The sequence below is a fragment of the Muntiacus reevesi genome, chromosome 4, assembly GCF_963930625.1.
Source record: "Muntiacus reevesi chromosome 4, mMunRee1.1, whole genome shotgun sequence".
Lineage (NCBI taxonomy): Eukaryota > Metazoa > Chordata > Mammalia > Artiodactyla > Cervidae > Muntiacus > Muntiacus reevesi.
Window position 1 is genome coordinate 22538966 of NC_089252.1, and position 14593 is coordinate 22553558.

The 14593-nt window shown below is 40.5% G+C and overlaps 1 protein-coding gene across 1 annotated transcript in view; it reads right to left on the reverse strand.

Moving 5' to 3' along the window:
- ASXL3 (ASXL transcriptional regulator 3) overlaps positions 1–14593 on the reverse strand; it is a 183502-nt gene that overhangs the window by 54954 nt on the left and 113955 nt on the right. Inside the window, exon 9 of the mRNA XM_065934983.1 lies at positions 13873–14036. Within this exon, the coding sequence (XP_065791055.1) occupies positions 13873–14036 (164 nt within the window). The remainder of the gene's footprint in view (positions 1–13872; positions 14037–14593) is intronic.

The window sequence follows — 14593 nt, forward strand, 5'->3', positions numbered from 1 at the left end:
TTCAACAATGTATCTTTCTTAACCTTTAACCTACATTATCCTTTCCCTGAGACCTCCACTCACACCAGCCCCTCTGACCTAACTTTTCTCCCTATGGAGCCTGGACCCCATAATCAGTTGCCCCAGCAAGCATCTCACAAGTCCCCTAAAATCTTTCAGCTCCTTTTTAAATCTTCAACAACTCTGGCAAAACTCAACTCCTGGCTCCAAGCTTAATGTACCAATATCTAGCAGTGTTGAGTGGAAAACAAAGAAGAAGACCAAGGATGTCTGCCACCATCTACACTCAAATGGGGCCTTCGTGTTGGTCAGCAAGCATTTTTCTCCAGGATGAATTCATAGGACGATCCATCTAACTGCTTTACAAAGGTCTTTAACTCTCAAGAAATCCCTAATCCTCTAGTTTCTGAGCAGACAAACCACCACCCAGCTGAAAACCCTTCACTCTACACCATGCTCTTTGAAAGAAAGCGTTAGTCGCACAGCCATGTTCAACTCTCTGGTGACCCTATGGACTGCAGGCCACCAGGCTCCTCTGTCCACAGAATTCTCCAGGCAAAAGTACTGGAGTGGGTAGCCATTCATTCCTTTCTCCCGGAATCTTCCTGATCCAGGGATAGAAGTCGGGTCTCCTGCATTGCAGGCAGATTCTGAGCTACCAGGGAAGCACTGTACCCTTTACTTTAAGTTATTTCTTCACTAATCCTTCATGATCATCTCTCTGAGCTCAGAAATTAGAACTCTCTTTTTTTTTTTCTTTAAACCAGCTTCTTCACCAAGAAGTCTATCCCTTTCCCTCTATTCTAAGACTTGGGGCCATAAATCAAATCCTCGCTCTTCTATCTTCAATCTCTTCTCTGAACTGCCTCAATTTTTAGGACAAAATCATGTTTAAATTCACCCTAGCTTTAAAAAATACAGCAATACTTTGCTATTCTCAGAGTGAAAGAAAGTGAAAGTGAAGTTGTTCAGTCTTGTCTGACTCTTTCCAACCCTGTGGACTGTAGCCCACCAGGCTGCTCCGTCCATGGGATTCTCCAGGCAAGAATACTGGAGTGGGTTGCCATTTACTTCTCCAGGGGATCTTCCTGACCCAGGGATCAAACCCAGGTCTCCCGCATTGCAGGCAGATGCTTTAACCTCTGAGCCACCAGGGAAGCCCTTTGCTATTCTCAAGAGCACAATAACGCTCCTTTTAGGTAGTATTTATTGCTATTCTCAAGTGCACAATAAATACTACCTAAAAGGAGTGTTCCATTTCTCCTTCTCCCTCAAATCCAATTACCAAGTCATGATGATTTTATTTCTAAAATGCCTGTATTGGGCAGAAGGGGGCCCCCTCTCCTGAATTCATAGGTTGAAGCCCTAATTGAAGGCTTCCCTAATACTAATTGAATGACTTCCCTAATTGAATGTCTCCCTAATACTCGGAGACAGAGCCTTCAGAAAGGTAAACGCATGTGTGCTAAGTTGCTTCAGCCGTGTCTGACTCTTTGCAACCCTATGGATTGTAGATCTCCTGGCTCCTCTGTCTATGGGATTCTCCAGGCAAGAATACTGGAGTGGGTTGCCATGCCCTCCTCCAGGGGATCTTCCCAATCCAGGGATCGAACCCATGTCTCTTATGTCTCCTGCATTGGCAGGTAAGTTCTTTACCACTAGTGCCACCTCGGAAGCCCCCTTCAAAGAGGTAATTAGGGTTAAATCAGGTCATACTGGTGGGGCCCTAACGCAGTATGAGGGGTGTCTTTATAAGAAGAGAAAGTGACATCAGAGATTGGGGCATGCAAAGAAAAGCACAAGTCAAGACACATATAAAAGGAAGCTATCTACAAGCCAAAACAGCGGAGAGGCCCAGGGAGACTCCAAGAATGCCAGCACCTTGATCTTGGACTCGCAGCCTCCAGAACTGGGAGAAAACAAATTGCTATTTTTAAGTCACCTGGTCTGTGGTATTTTGTTACAGCAGCCCTAGCAAACTAATACAATGTCTTCTGAATGAGGCCCTTCCTTTCCATTCTACAATATAGGGGCTAAAATTCTTATTTATCAGACATGTTAAACTAGCCTTATAAGTGGTTTCCCAGGCTATAGTCATCCATTCGTTCGTAAAACATTTACTGAGTACTCACTTCAGGCCAGGCACAGTGAGGAAGAGAACTAGAGCCACTATGCCCTGGGGCTGTTTATTTCCATGGGGAAAGACAAAAGAAAAATACATAAACAAAGGTAATCACAGACTTTAATACATACAGGAAAGGAAACATAGAAAACTTAGAAAACAACCAGAGACAGTACTTTAGATAGGAGGAGAGAGAAGAAAAGCCTTTGTGAGGAGCTGACATTGAGACGTGGTGGAGAATGAGGTGACCTTGCCAAACGATGCTGGGGAAGCATTTCTGGCAGAGCTGTGGGAGAAGAAAAGGCTGAGGAGTCAGGCTCAGGAAGGAAGGCAGTGTGGCTACATGGTACCCAGATGGAGAGGGCGGGATCTCTCCTCTACCACGCTTCGCTCCTCCAACAGAACTCTCTCTCTGTAACACAAATCTAACAGCATCACACTCCAGATGTAAAATCTTGGTATGTTCTACACTGCTTACTGACCTATGAGGCCTTTTTTAAAAAGTTCACTCCAGCCTACCTTTCTAGCATCAACTTTTTCACCCCAACCATCTCAAATTACGTGTGGACAGACACCATACACTTCTCTGCTGGTCCTGGCCGCAAGGGAGCATGATGTAGGAAAATAACATCACCTTGGGGGTGGACAAATCTGTGTTCAAATTCTGGCTCCCATTTTTTTACTTGGAAGAGGCTGAGTAAGACTTTTCTTTCCCTTATCCTCAGTTTCCAGGTATATAAGATGGGAATACAGACTCTTCCGAGAGCTCCTGTAAGGACTAGTTATCATCTCTGTAGGAGGCCTAGCACTGTAGGCAATCAGTATTACTGGTACACACTGTTTCCGCCTTACTTCTTAACCTGGGAAACTTCCTCCATCATTTTGGACCTCATTCAACAATACCTTCTCTTGAAATCTTCTCTAACTCCCACAGACAGAATATAATCACCTCCTCTATGTTCCCTTGGGACTTCACTGGTAGCTCAGCTGGTAAAGAATCCGCTTGCAATGCAGGAGACCCCAGTTCAATTTCTGTGTTGGGAGGATACCCTGGAGAAGGGATAGGCTATCCACTCTCAGTATTCTTGGGCTTCCCTGGTGGCTCAGAGGTAAAGAATCCACTTGAAACGCAGAGATCTGGGTTCAATCCCTGGGTTGGGAAGGGCCCGTCGAGGAGGGCATGTCAACCCACTCCAATATTCTTTCCTCCATGGGGCTGCAAAGAGTCAGGCATGACAGAGTGACTAAGCGTAGCACATGTCCCCTTAGCACAATGCATATGCTACCACCATAGCACTGCTATGACCTGCAGGCTTTTCTGTCTCTTCTCTAACCACTACTTCCCTCAGGATATGAACTGTAAGTATTAACATCTGTATCATCAACGCTTTCCCAGGAAGCACTAGTAGTAAAAAACTACCTGCCAATGCAGGAGACATAGAGATGCGGGTTTGATGCCGGGATCAGAAAGATTCCCTGGAGGACAGCCTGGGGACTCATTCCAGTATTCTTGCCTGGAGAATCCCAGGGACAGCGGAGCCTGGTGGGCTATAGTCCACAGGGTCACAAAGAGCTGGACACAACTGAAGCGATTTAGCATGCACGCACAGGTTACATAAACATTAGTTGAATGAATGAACCATATATCCTTCCCCAAACCACTAGAATTGGTTTTCCATCCATATCATTCTACTTCCTCAAAGGGTCTGTCAGTCAGGAACCCAGTGGGTACAGGTGGATCATTCAAGTTAGCATTCTTCAAAGAAAGTAGATTAAAGGGACTATTTATAAAGATGTGGGCAGGATGCAGCCAAACCACAGAGGACAGTGCAGTAAGCCAGAGCCAATGATGGGAGCAAGTATTTGACCTGAAGTGTGAGGGAATAAGGGAGTGACTGGAACTTGGGCAGAGAGGGATGTGTGGCGAGGACTTTCTGATAGAAGCTGGTCAATGGGAGTGGCCTCTGTTGTCCATGAAGGGCAGGTGAGGGGCTCAGTCTCACTCTGCTTCCTCCCCTGCTGGGGCTTCCCAACAGTTGAAACCAATTAAGAGTCCGGGGCCTTCTCATCCTCCTCCTGAGTGATTCAGGCCGGAAGCTTATATTAACATGGGCTTCTGAGCTAGAGAAGCTGTGGAGGGACTCACGATGGTGCAGAGTGGGATCACAGAGCCCAGAGGGGTAAGGTGAGTGACTGTATGGAGGGGAGACCTGGAAAGGGGAGAGAGAGCAGGTGGGGGGGGGGGGGGCGCCTGCACAGGAGGGGCCTGATGAGCAGTGTGACGGAGGGGTCAAGCAGGAAGGGAAAGGTGCAGAGGGGGTGGGGAGGTGGACAGCCATGGAGAGTCAGAGCCTCAGACTGGTAAGGAGACCATCCACATGGGGAGGTAAGGTGGCCAAGATGGAAGACTGACTGACTCCAAGGGCGGGGGGAGTTCATGAACTATTTAGATATATTAAGAGTAACAGAAAGTGATTTCTTACTGTCAGTGTTGGACAGCTATAGGAAGGGAGAAAGCTAGAATGAACCAGGAGGCATTAGGTTAGTTTTGAAGCTTTAGTGTGAATTCATAGCTTACAAGCTATAGAGGTGCATCTAGAAATAAATGTAGATGGAAACTGTTTTACAGTTATGGACTGTGAATAGGCTCATACTCTTTCTCCTGTAAGATGTTCCTAGTCTCCAAGACACAGAAGAAGGTGGTCACACACACAAACATGCACACACATGTATGGATGCATGCATTCCTGCATATACAGATATGTATAATATTTCATAAGTTTGTCCTAGATCTGGGAGCAGCCATACCCCAACAGCAAAGAACATATGTATAGTGAGATCTTGATTTCTAAATACTACCTTCCAGTGAAGGGAACTAAGGTTCCTTGGAGAAGGGGTGCATTCCAGGGCTGGGGCAGGGAAAGTATAAGATGAGATTGGAACAATTCCATGTGTTTCAAAGTAATGAGATACTCAAAGAGTGATGGAAACACTTCAGAAGACAGAGGAACCAGCTTGAACAGGCTCCTAGTGACCAAATGTGGACAACTGAGCCTAATAACCTACTAAAAAACTAGGGAACAATGAAGAAACCACAGAGAGAGGAATAAGTGGGAAAACTGACAGGTTGAAGAGGAACAGGATATCTGCACAGTTTAAAGAAAGTCCTTATAAATACTATTTAATTACAAAGAAACAGTAAGTAATGTTACCCTGGAGAAGCCTGGGGGGATACATTTTAATAGAATGTTCAAGTGATCAACATCAGTATCAGGAGAAATCAAATTTGTGCCACCTCATAGGCGCAAGGAGAACACATCATCATTTGTCATATTCCTCCTCGTGGTAAAATCTGAATCTGATCACTAGCGAACATCACAGAAACTAACATTGGCTTATAATCGTCAAAAGTGTCAAAATCACAAAGTCAAGGGAAGACTTAAGAACTATTTCAGAATGAAGGAGATTAAAAAGATATGACAACTAAATAAAATGACAGATTTGATACTAAAAGGATCTTGTTGCTAAAAGTGACATTACTGGGGCAGGTGGCTAAATATGAACAGAGTCTAAGATTACATAGTAAGAAGCATAAATGCCAGCTTTCTGATCTTGATTGGCTACACTGTGCTTATGTAAGAGGAGGTCCTTGTTTGCAGGGAAAAAAAAAAAATACAGGCTTAAAGTCATAATATATTGGGGACAGGGGGTGTGATGGGTAATGAGGCTTGAAACTTCTCTACTATATTTTTAAGTCTTCTAATAGCTTGTTATTATTTCAAAGCTATGGTTTTTCCAGTAATCATGTATGGATGTGAGAGCTGAGGACCATAAAGAAGGCTGAGTACAAAAGAATTGATGCTTTTAAATTGTGGTGCTGGAGAAGACTCTGATGAGTCCCATGAACTGCAAGGAGATCAAATCAGTCAATCCTAAAGGAAATCAATCCTGAATATTCATTGGAAGGATTGATGCTGAAGCTGAAGCTCCAATACTCTGGCCACCTGATACGAATAACTAACTCATAGAAAAAGACCCTGATGCTGGGGAAGATTAAAAGCAGACAGAGAATGAGATGGTTAGATAGCATCGCTGACTCAATGGACGTGAGTTTGAGCAAACTCTTGGGAGATGGTGAAGGAGAGGGAAGCCCGGCATCCTGCAGCCCACAGGGTGACAGAGAACTGGACACGACTTAGCAACTGAATAACAACAGCAAAAATAAAAACAAAGGAAGACAGAGGCGTTGTTCTTGCTGATGCAGTAGTCCATATATACATTAGTCTTTATAGACAGCCTCCTGGAGCAAAGCAGAGCAAAGGAGGCAGAAGATGGATCTAAAGGAAAGAAGGAAAGATGTCCCACTTACTCCCTGTGACCTGCTAAAGTCCATTTGACACTATTGCCTGCACATAATCTCCTCATTGATGATCTCACAGATTTGCTGTTTTTCGATCTATTCCCTGGCTCCTCCCATACCCTTTGTAATATGCACTTCCTCACAAATATATGTCTTTGCTGGAATGATTATGACATCTCACAGTATCATCAAATCCCATAGCTGACACTATAATCTATGTAGACTGTAATCATTAATTCCATTTTCTCCAGTTACAAAACTTACATAATCATTTCTGGATGTTTCCTGTAATAGAAGCATCTCAACCCAACACGTTAAAAATAAAACTCCATACCTACCCCATTATGGTGAACAATGATAGCTGACATTCCCCCCAAACCCCCACTGAACAGCCTCTAACAGAGCTTCCTAAAAACCAAATTTCTAAAGTATTCCTGAATTCCTCACAGTGCACTATTTTACTTTTGGAGATGACGCGCACTCTAAAGTTCAAGAATAGGCCTGGTTACTTTAAACCAATTTTAATATTCCATTTCCCCCCCAGTTGGAGTCACTGTTTAAGTGGACAGGTGATCCATATAGTACCATTCATGTGACTTGTTTTTGAAATACTAGGACGGAAGTATCAATATGTAATAGGAAGGAAAGGGGCAGGGCACAACTTATGAAGGAATGACATAGTCCAAGGACACAACATAAACCAATTAAAATCAAATGGGCCCAAGATGGCAGACAAGTAGACTTTGACTAGACTTTGATTCTCAATCAGCAAGCTAAATGACACCCAGACGCTTCATGACAGTTCCAAGGCACTGTCAAAAGAACAAGGAGTGGGCCCAATTGCTGGAAATCTCCACCCCTTCCCCAAATTAATGAGTGGGAATAATCCTCCCACTCATTAGCATATTAAATTACCCAGCCCATAAAAACTAACCACACCACATTTCAAGGCCACCAGACTCTGCACCCTGTGACGGTTCACTCTCTCTCCAGACTCACCCTCTGAAATGGCCCTTACTCTCTCTGTGGAGTGTGCTTCTCCCTGAATCTGAAAAAATCCACGTCTTACCTATCACTTTGTCTCTCACTAAGTTCTTTCTGTGATGAGACATGAAGAACCTGAGCTCCATCAGGTCCTGAAACCAGCACCGTGGGTTTGGGCTGGGTTCAAGTCCTGGCCACATGGGTTTGTGTCCCACCCTGGGTTTTGGCTGGGCAGGAGTCCCAGCATATGGGTTCAAGTCCCAGTCTGAGGTAAACGGCTTCAAATATATTCCCTAAGAATGTGAACCAATAGAAAAATACCCAGTTTTTAAAAATTCAGGTAGCCCTCTCACCACAAAAGGATTCAGGTTTAGAATAGTACCAACTACAAGGGAAAGGATTTTTTAAATGAATTTTTTAAACACAGTTAAACTGGCCTGTGATAATAACTGAATCCTTGGACTAACACTAGAAGCCTACGCTGACCTCCATCTTACAATTACCTGAGCCAATAAACCCCCTGTACATTTAAGTAAGTTTGAGTTCAGTTTTCTGTTAATTGCAGCCTAATGTGTGCAAGGTAAAATTAAAATAAACCAAATGTGACAAGGCCATAAAACAACTAGGAATATGTAAAATACGTAATCTAAGATAAACAGTCCTCTAGAAAAAGAAAGGAAAAGTACAAACATGGAAAAAAAAAATACCAGAAAGGCTGACTTAATGATAAATGGGGAACCCAACTTCCCTTATTTTAAAGGTGTCATAATGAATTACACTTTGGCTTCACATGGCCCAGAATAGGAGAGCCTGCAGGACTGCTTTAGGAGAGAACTCAGGCGGTAACCTGGGCAGTCAAAGGAAGATGACAAGAAAGCTGAGAATTTCAAATTTTGTAAAAATATGTAAAATCAGGCTTTCATACAAATGAAATTTCACATAACTGCACTACCTTCCAATGACTCAAGTAAATCTGTGTAATCAGATTCACATTTCCATGCCTTTCCTACTCCTTTTGGCCCAGAAAATGGTGATATTCACCTCCTTTTGGATTTTTATAAACTGAACAAAAATAGAGCAGTTTTGGAAGCTTGTTGCATCCAGTCACCTGTTCCTTGCTGCTGGGAGCAAGGGCTGAGCTCAGCTCCAGCAGGGCAGAGACACAGTTCTGAATTTCTCAATGTTGAATGTGGATGGGGCCACAGAGTCTTCCTGTCCTCCCAAATAACCCTAGATAGCATCTCCGGTTGCCTCCAGACCTTCTACAAACCCACCCCACAGGCCGTGTCATTTACTCCCACTCTTCAGGGTTGAAAATATGCAGGGAATTCAGTCCCTTCTTTTCTTCTCCAAGGCCTGATGTCTTAGGTCAAACTCTTAATCTCTTTTTTTTAATTAATTAATTTTTTTTACTGAAGGATAACTGCTTTATAGAATTTTGGTTTTTGTAAAACCTCAACATAAATTAGCCATAGATGTACATATATCCCCTCCCTTCCAAACCTCCCCCCCATTTCCCTTCCCACCCCACCTCTCTAGGTTGATACAGTGCCCCTGTTTGAGTTTCCTGAGCCACACAGCAAACTCCCGTTGTCTATTTTACACATAGTAATGTAAGCTTCCATGTTACTCTTTCCATACATCTCATCCTCTCCTCTCCTCTCCCCATGTCCATAAATCTATTCTCTATGTCTGTTTCTCCATTGCTGCCCTGTAAGTAAATTTTTCAGTACTATTTTTCTAGATTCCATATATATGCATTAGAATACAATATTTAATCTTTCTCTTTTTGACTCAGTTCATTCTATATAAAAGGTTTTAGGTTCATCCACCTCATCAGAACTGACTCAAACACGCTCCTTTTTATGGCTGAGTAATATCCCATTGTGTGTATGTACCACAGCTTCTTTATCCATTCATCTGTTGAAGGACATCTACATTGTTTCCATGTTCTAGGCATTATAAATAGTGCTGCAATGAACAACGGGATATATGTGTCTTTTTCAATTTTGGTTTCCTCAGGGTATACGCTTACGAGTGGGATTGCTGGGTCCTATGGTGATTTTACTCCTAGTTTTTTAAGGCATCTCCATACCGTGTTCCATTGTGGCTGTATCAATGTACATTTCTACCAACAGTGCAAGAGCGTTCCCTTTTCTTTACACCCTCTCCAGCATTTATTGTTTGTAGACTTTTTGATGATGGCCATTCTGACCCATGTGAGGTGATATATCTCACTGTAATTTTGATTTGAATTTCTCTAATAATGAGCTATGTTGAGAATCTTTTCGTGTGTTTGCTAGCCATGTGTATGTCTTCTTTGGAGAAATGTTTGTTTAGGTCTTTTTCCCATTTTTTGATTGGGTTGTTTGTTTTTCTGATATTGAGCTGTATGAGCTGCTTGTATATTTTGGAAATTAATCCAACTTTGTCAGTTGTGTCATTTGTTATTATTTTCTCCCATTCTGAGGGCTGTCTTTTCACCTTGTTTATAGTTTCCTTAGGTGTGCAAAAGTTTTTAAATTTAATCAGGTCCCATGTGTTTACTTTTATTTTTATTTCTGTTGCTCTAGGAGGTGGGTCATAGTGGATCTTGCTTTGATTTATGTCATCCCTAAGGAGACAAAAGAACTGTACACAGAAAATTATAAGACACTAATGAAAGAAATCAAAGACAACATAAACAGATAGAGAAATATTCCATGTTCCTGGATGGGAAGAATCAATATTGTGAAAATGAATATACTACCAAATGCAATCTACAGCTTCAACGTGATCCCTATCAAATTACTAGTGGTATTTTTCACAGAACTAGAACAAAAAAATTTCACAATTCATATGGAAACACAAAAGACCCCAAACAGCCAAACCAGTTTTGAAAAAGAGGAATGGAGCTGGAGGAATCAACCTTCCTGACTTCAGATTATACTACAAAGCTACAGTCATCAAGACAGTATGGTACTTGCACAAAAACATAAATATAGATTAATGGAACAAGACAGGAAGCCCCAAAATAAACCCATGCACCTATGATTGCCTTATTTTTGACAAAAGAGGCAAGAATATACAATGGGGCAATGACAGCCTCTTCAATAAATGATGCTGGGAAAACTGGATAGCTACATGTAAAAGAATGAAATTAGAACACTTCCTAACACCATACACAAAGATAAATTCAAAATGGATTAAAGACCTAAATGAAAGACCAGAAACTATAAAACTCTTAGAGGAAAACATAGGCAGAACACTAGATGACATAAATCAAAGCAGACTCTTAATCTCTTATCTCAACTACTGTCTTTATCTCTTACCCCGTCTCCCTGGGTCTTATCTTTCTGCCTGACCAATACATTATTTACAGGGCTACTGGCTTTTAAGAGAAAATAAGGACTGACTTTATTTATCCTTTGGATCTTCTTTTCCTGCCCTAGGTCCAGGCACTAAAATATTTATTTAAATTATTTTATGTCTGCTGCTTCTCATTTGAGAAATCTCTTGAGTACCCCCCTGGTTTCAGAAAAAGTTATAAAGAGTTGACTCTGCAACCAAGTCTTCCAGGTTGTAGACCACACTGTCCTTTAGCACAGCATCCTACCATACACACAGCAAGTCTTTGTAAATGACAAGCTCTCCCTCTGTAATGTGCACTTTCTCTTGACACTACTTATAAAACACCTTCAACGTGCAAGTTAAGCATCTGTTTCATCATAAAATCTTCTTCAGTACTACTTTCAGATTAAAGTTCTTCACTCTCTCTGCCTTCTGAGGACTTTCTTTATACTTCTATTTATGGGACTCTGCCTGGTCTTATGCTAAATTTCCCACAGATCTATCCAGTTATCAGACTTCTTTCCTAGTAAACAGGAAGCTATATTTCAGGATAAGCTTTGTCTTTCTCCTCCACCTGCTATTCTTCTGCAAGATTCATTTTTGAAGCCTCTGTATTTAGCAAAGTAATAATACATGCTCAGTAAATATTTCTTGAATACATAATTTCCCAATGAACTATGTGTTCTTTGAGGACAGATATTGTGCCTTATTCATTTATATGCCTCACAGTGACTGGAAAATATTGAGTAACAGAAATTGCTACAGGTTGGTTTAAATATTAGACTTATTCAGAGTGGCCTTCTGGGTTAGTGAAATATTTGGTTAATACTAAAACAATCTGTCATTTCTTCATTGTAAAAAGATTATTTTATATATGCTGAATCTCATTCCAGCAACAGGAGGCAGAACTGTAAACAAGATAAACCACACATAACTTGAAGTAGAGGGAATAGTTGTATAGCTAATAAGTTCACTGTCCCCAAATAAACAAAGTTTTTCTAAACACATGAATGCAATGCTCAGTCATACCAACTTGAAACCCAAGAATTATCAGTGACTTCTCCCGACATCCTGCTTCAAGTGTTATTTGGCAAAACGTAAAACTGCTGTCACAGGACGATGGTGGCAGTGGTGACTGCATTATCCTACTCCTTTTCTCTTGTAGCTCAGTAGGTAAAGAATCTGCCTGCTATGCAGGAGACCTGGGTTTGATCCCTGGGTCAGGAAGATTCCCTGGAGAAGGAAATGGCAGCCCACTCCAGTCCTCTTGCCTGGAGAATCCCAAGGACAGAGAAGCCAGGCGGGCTACAGTCCTTGGGGTTGTAAGAGCTGGGCACAAATAGCAGCTACACCACATTCCTTTCCAAGTTCGATGCTATTCCTCACATTCAAGCCCTCATTCTGCCTTCTGGAACAACTAAAACGGCTTTCCAACAACCCTTTCCACTTTCATACTTCCCATCTCTAACATTCCCTTTCCAGTATTGCCAGAATAATTTCCTTAAGAAGTAGTGATCTTATTACACAGCTCTGCTCAAAAGCCCTCAGTGGCTTTGCACTGCAAACACAGCAGAACACTGTTCAGACTTTTTAGCCTTATACTCAAGGCATCTTCTGAAACTGACTTCTAATTTGTCATTCCAGACGCATTGGTACTGTTGTTCCTATAATCCAGACTCCGCTCACAATTTGCTTTTGATTTTGTATAATTGAATATTTCACATAAAACACATCTCCATCTATTTTATTCAAATTCTGCCTATATACTTCTAGGCCCAATTCAAGGATCTTGAATTTGTCTGTGATTTTGTTTTTCCCTTATACATATAAAAGTTCAATTTACTTTGTGCTTTTCTAAGTTCACCTGTTTCTAACTCATATTTTCATTATTTAGGAATATAGCTTCTGTATCCAACTAGAGTGTATTTAATCACTGATTCAATAAATAAGTAATAGGCACTTACTGTATTTCTGTTATTCCAAAGCACCAAATATGTATTACATTCAGAAGTAAATATTGAATAAATTTTCAAACAAAAACGCACAAAATCAAAATAGTATTTTTCTAAAATGAACAATAATATCCACCAAAGAGATACAAAAGAATGGTAAAAACAGCAGCTCATCAAATTTTAAGTATGTATGAAAGGGTTGGTAAGTTAGGAGAAAATAGAATCAAATAAAAAGCTAAGAATATTTGTTCAAAATAATATGGAAATATTGAATCAACCTTGCACATATCAATTTATGGATGTGTCTATAGTTTTGAGATGCAAATTTATAAACACAGGCATAATATGTCCATCAACTGGAAATTACATACAGTGTCAACCCTTATTGAAATGAGAATTGCAAGGAAATGTTTCCTTAGTTACCATTTAATAATTTTTGTGAAATTTAATAAAAGTTTATGTGATGAAGTATTTTTTTTCTTTTCAAAGGAAACAGCTTTAGAAGATGATTGATGCCTGCTATTATGAGTCTATATTTGTACTTCCTTATTTTAGAAACTTTTCAAAAATACAAAAATACACTTAAAGCATTTCATTCATCCAGTTCAACTAAAAATAAAGATAAAAAGGTGATTATTTATAGGCAATCATATTCATGATGATAGACTCTCAGAAGCCAACTCCAAATATAAATTTTAAATGCTTTTTGGAAAGAGTTGAGAATGAAAACATTTACATAATTTCTTAGAAACCCTGGCTTTTTATTGCTGCACTTCAATATTCCCTCAGGGCAAAGGAGCAGCTACTTCAAAGATTTATTTGATAATGGAACGTTTGATTTCTTTGTTTTTCCTTCCCAGTGTGGGTAGGTCTGTTGTTTCCACTCTATGGCAGTGTGCTATATTTTAAAATTTGAATTGGCTCACTAGTGATAACAAAAAATGAGTCTGTTTTGGCAGATTAAGCAAACATACTAATGCCAGCAATAAGTATATAAATTACATAAATGTACTAGGTTATTACAAAACCATGCACTCAGGTATCAGTCATCTTCGATAGCAGACCTGCCACTTCATAATGATATAGCTGGTAACTGATATCAAATGTCTGAAACTTCTACTTACCTGCCTATCCACTTCTGGGAGCAAAAGCAGCAGGTACTGTTGAAAATGCTGAGGTAAGGAAGCAAATGTGTGTTTATTTATTAGTGCCCTCAAGTTAGTGTTGACAAGAATAGATCCCGGGGTTTCTATGTCAATGTCCTCAGCTTTGGTCCATTTCAAGTGTCCTGTGACAAATAAGCAAGAGGTATGAATTCACTACACATTGGGAAAACACACACCTGCACACACACATAAAATGTACACTGAAGGTATATATATATTCGATAATGTATTTAATTGAGTCTCTTTTCAGCGCAGTGATATTTCAGAAGAAAATCTCCAAAGCTTCTTTGCGTTTCTGTCTTGCCTTAGTTGTCTTTAATCTTCATAACGTCTACTTCACTCAATACCATCTGTTTATTTAACCCAAAATAGCACCAGGTCTAGATAAAGTTGATAAAAATATCTGGAACGCAGCATTAAAAATGAGTCAAAAATGCAGGATAGAGCAAAAATACAGGGAATAGATTAAGTAGTCAGGATGCACATCTATAGGAGTTTGAGAATGAAAAAACACGGTAGATCGCAGAGGGACAATATTTGAAGAGCAAATGTTTCTCCAAGTATAAGAACTAAAAAATGACAAGAGTCCTCAGAAAAAGCAACATACCAAATCACAAAAAGGATAAATACTCATTCCTCCATTTGATGCACTGAAACAGCAAAATGTCAAAAATAAAAA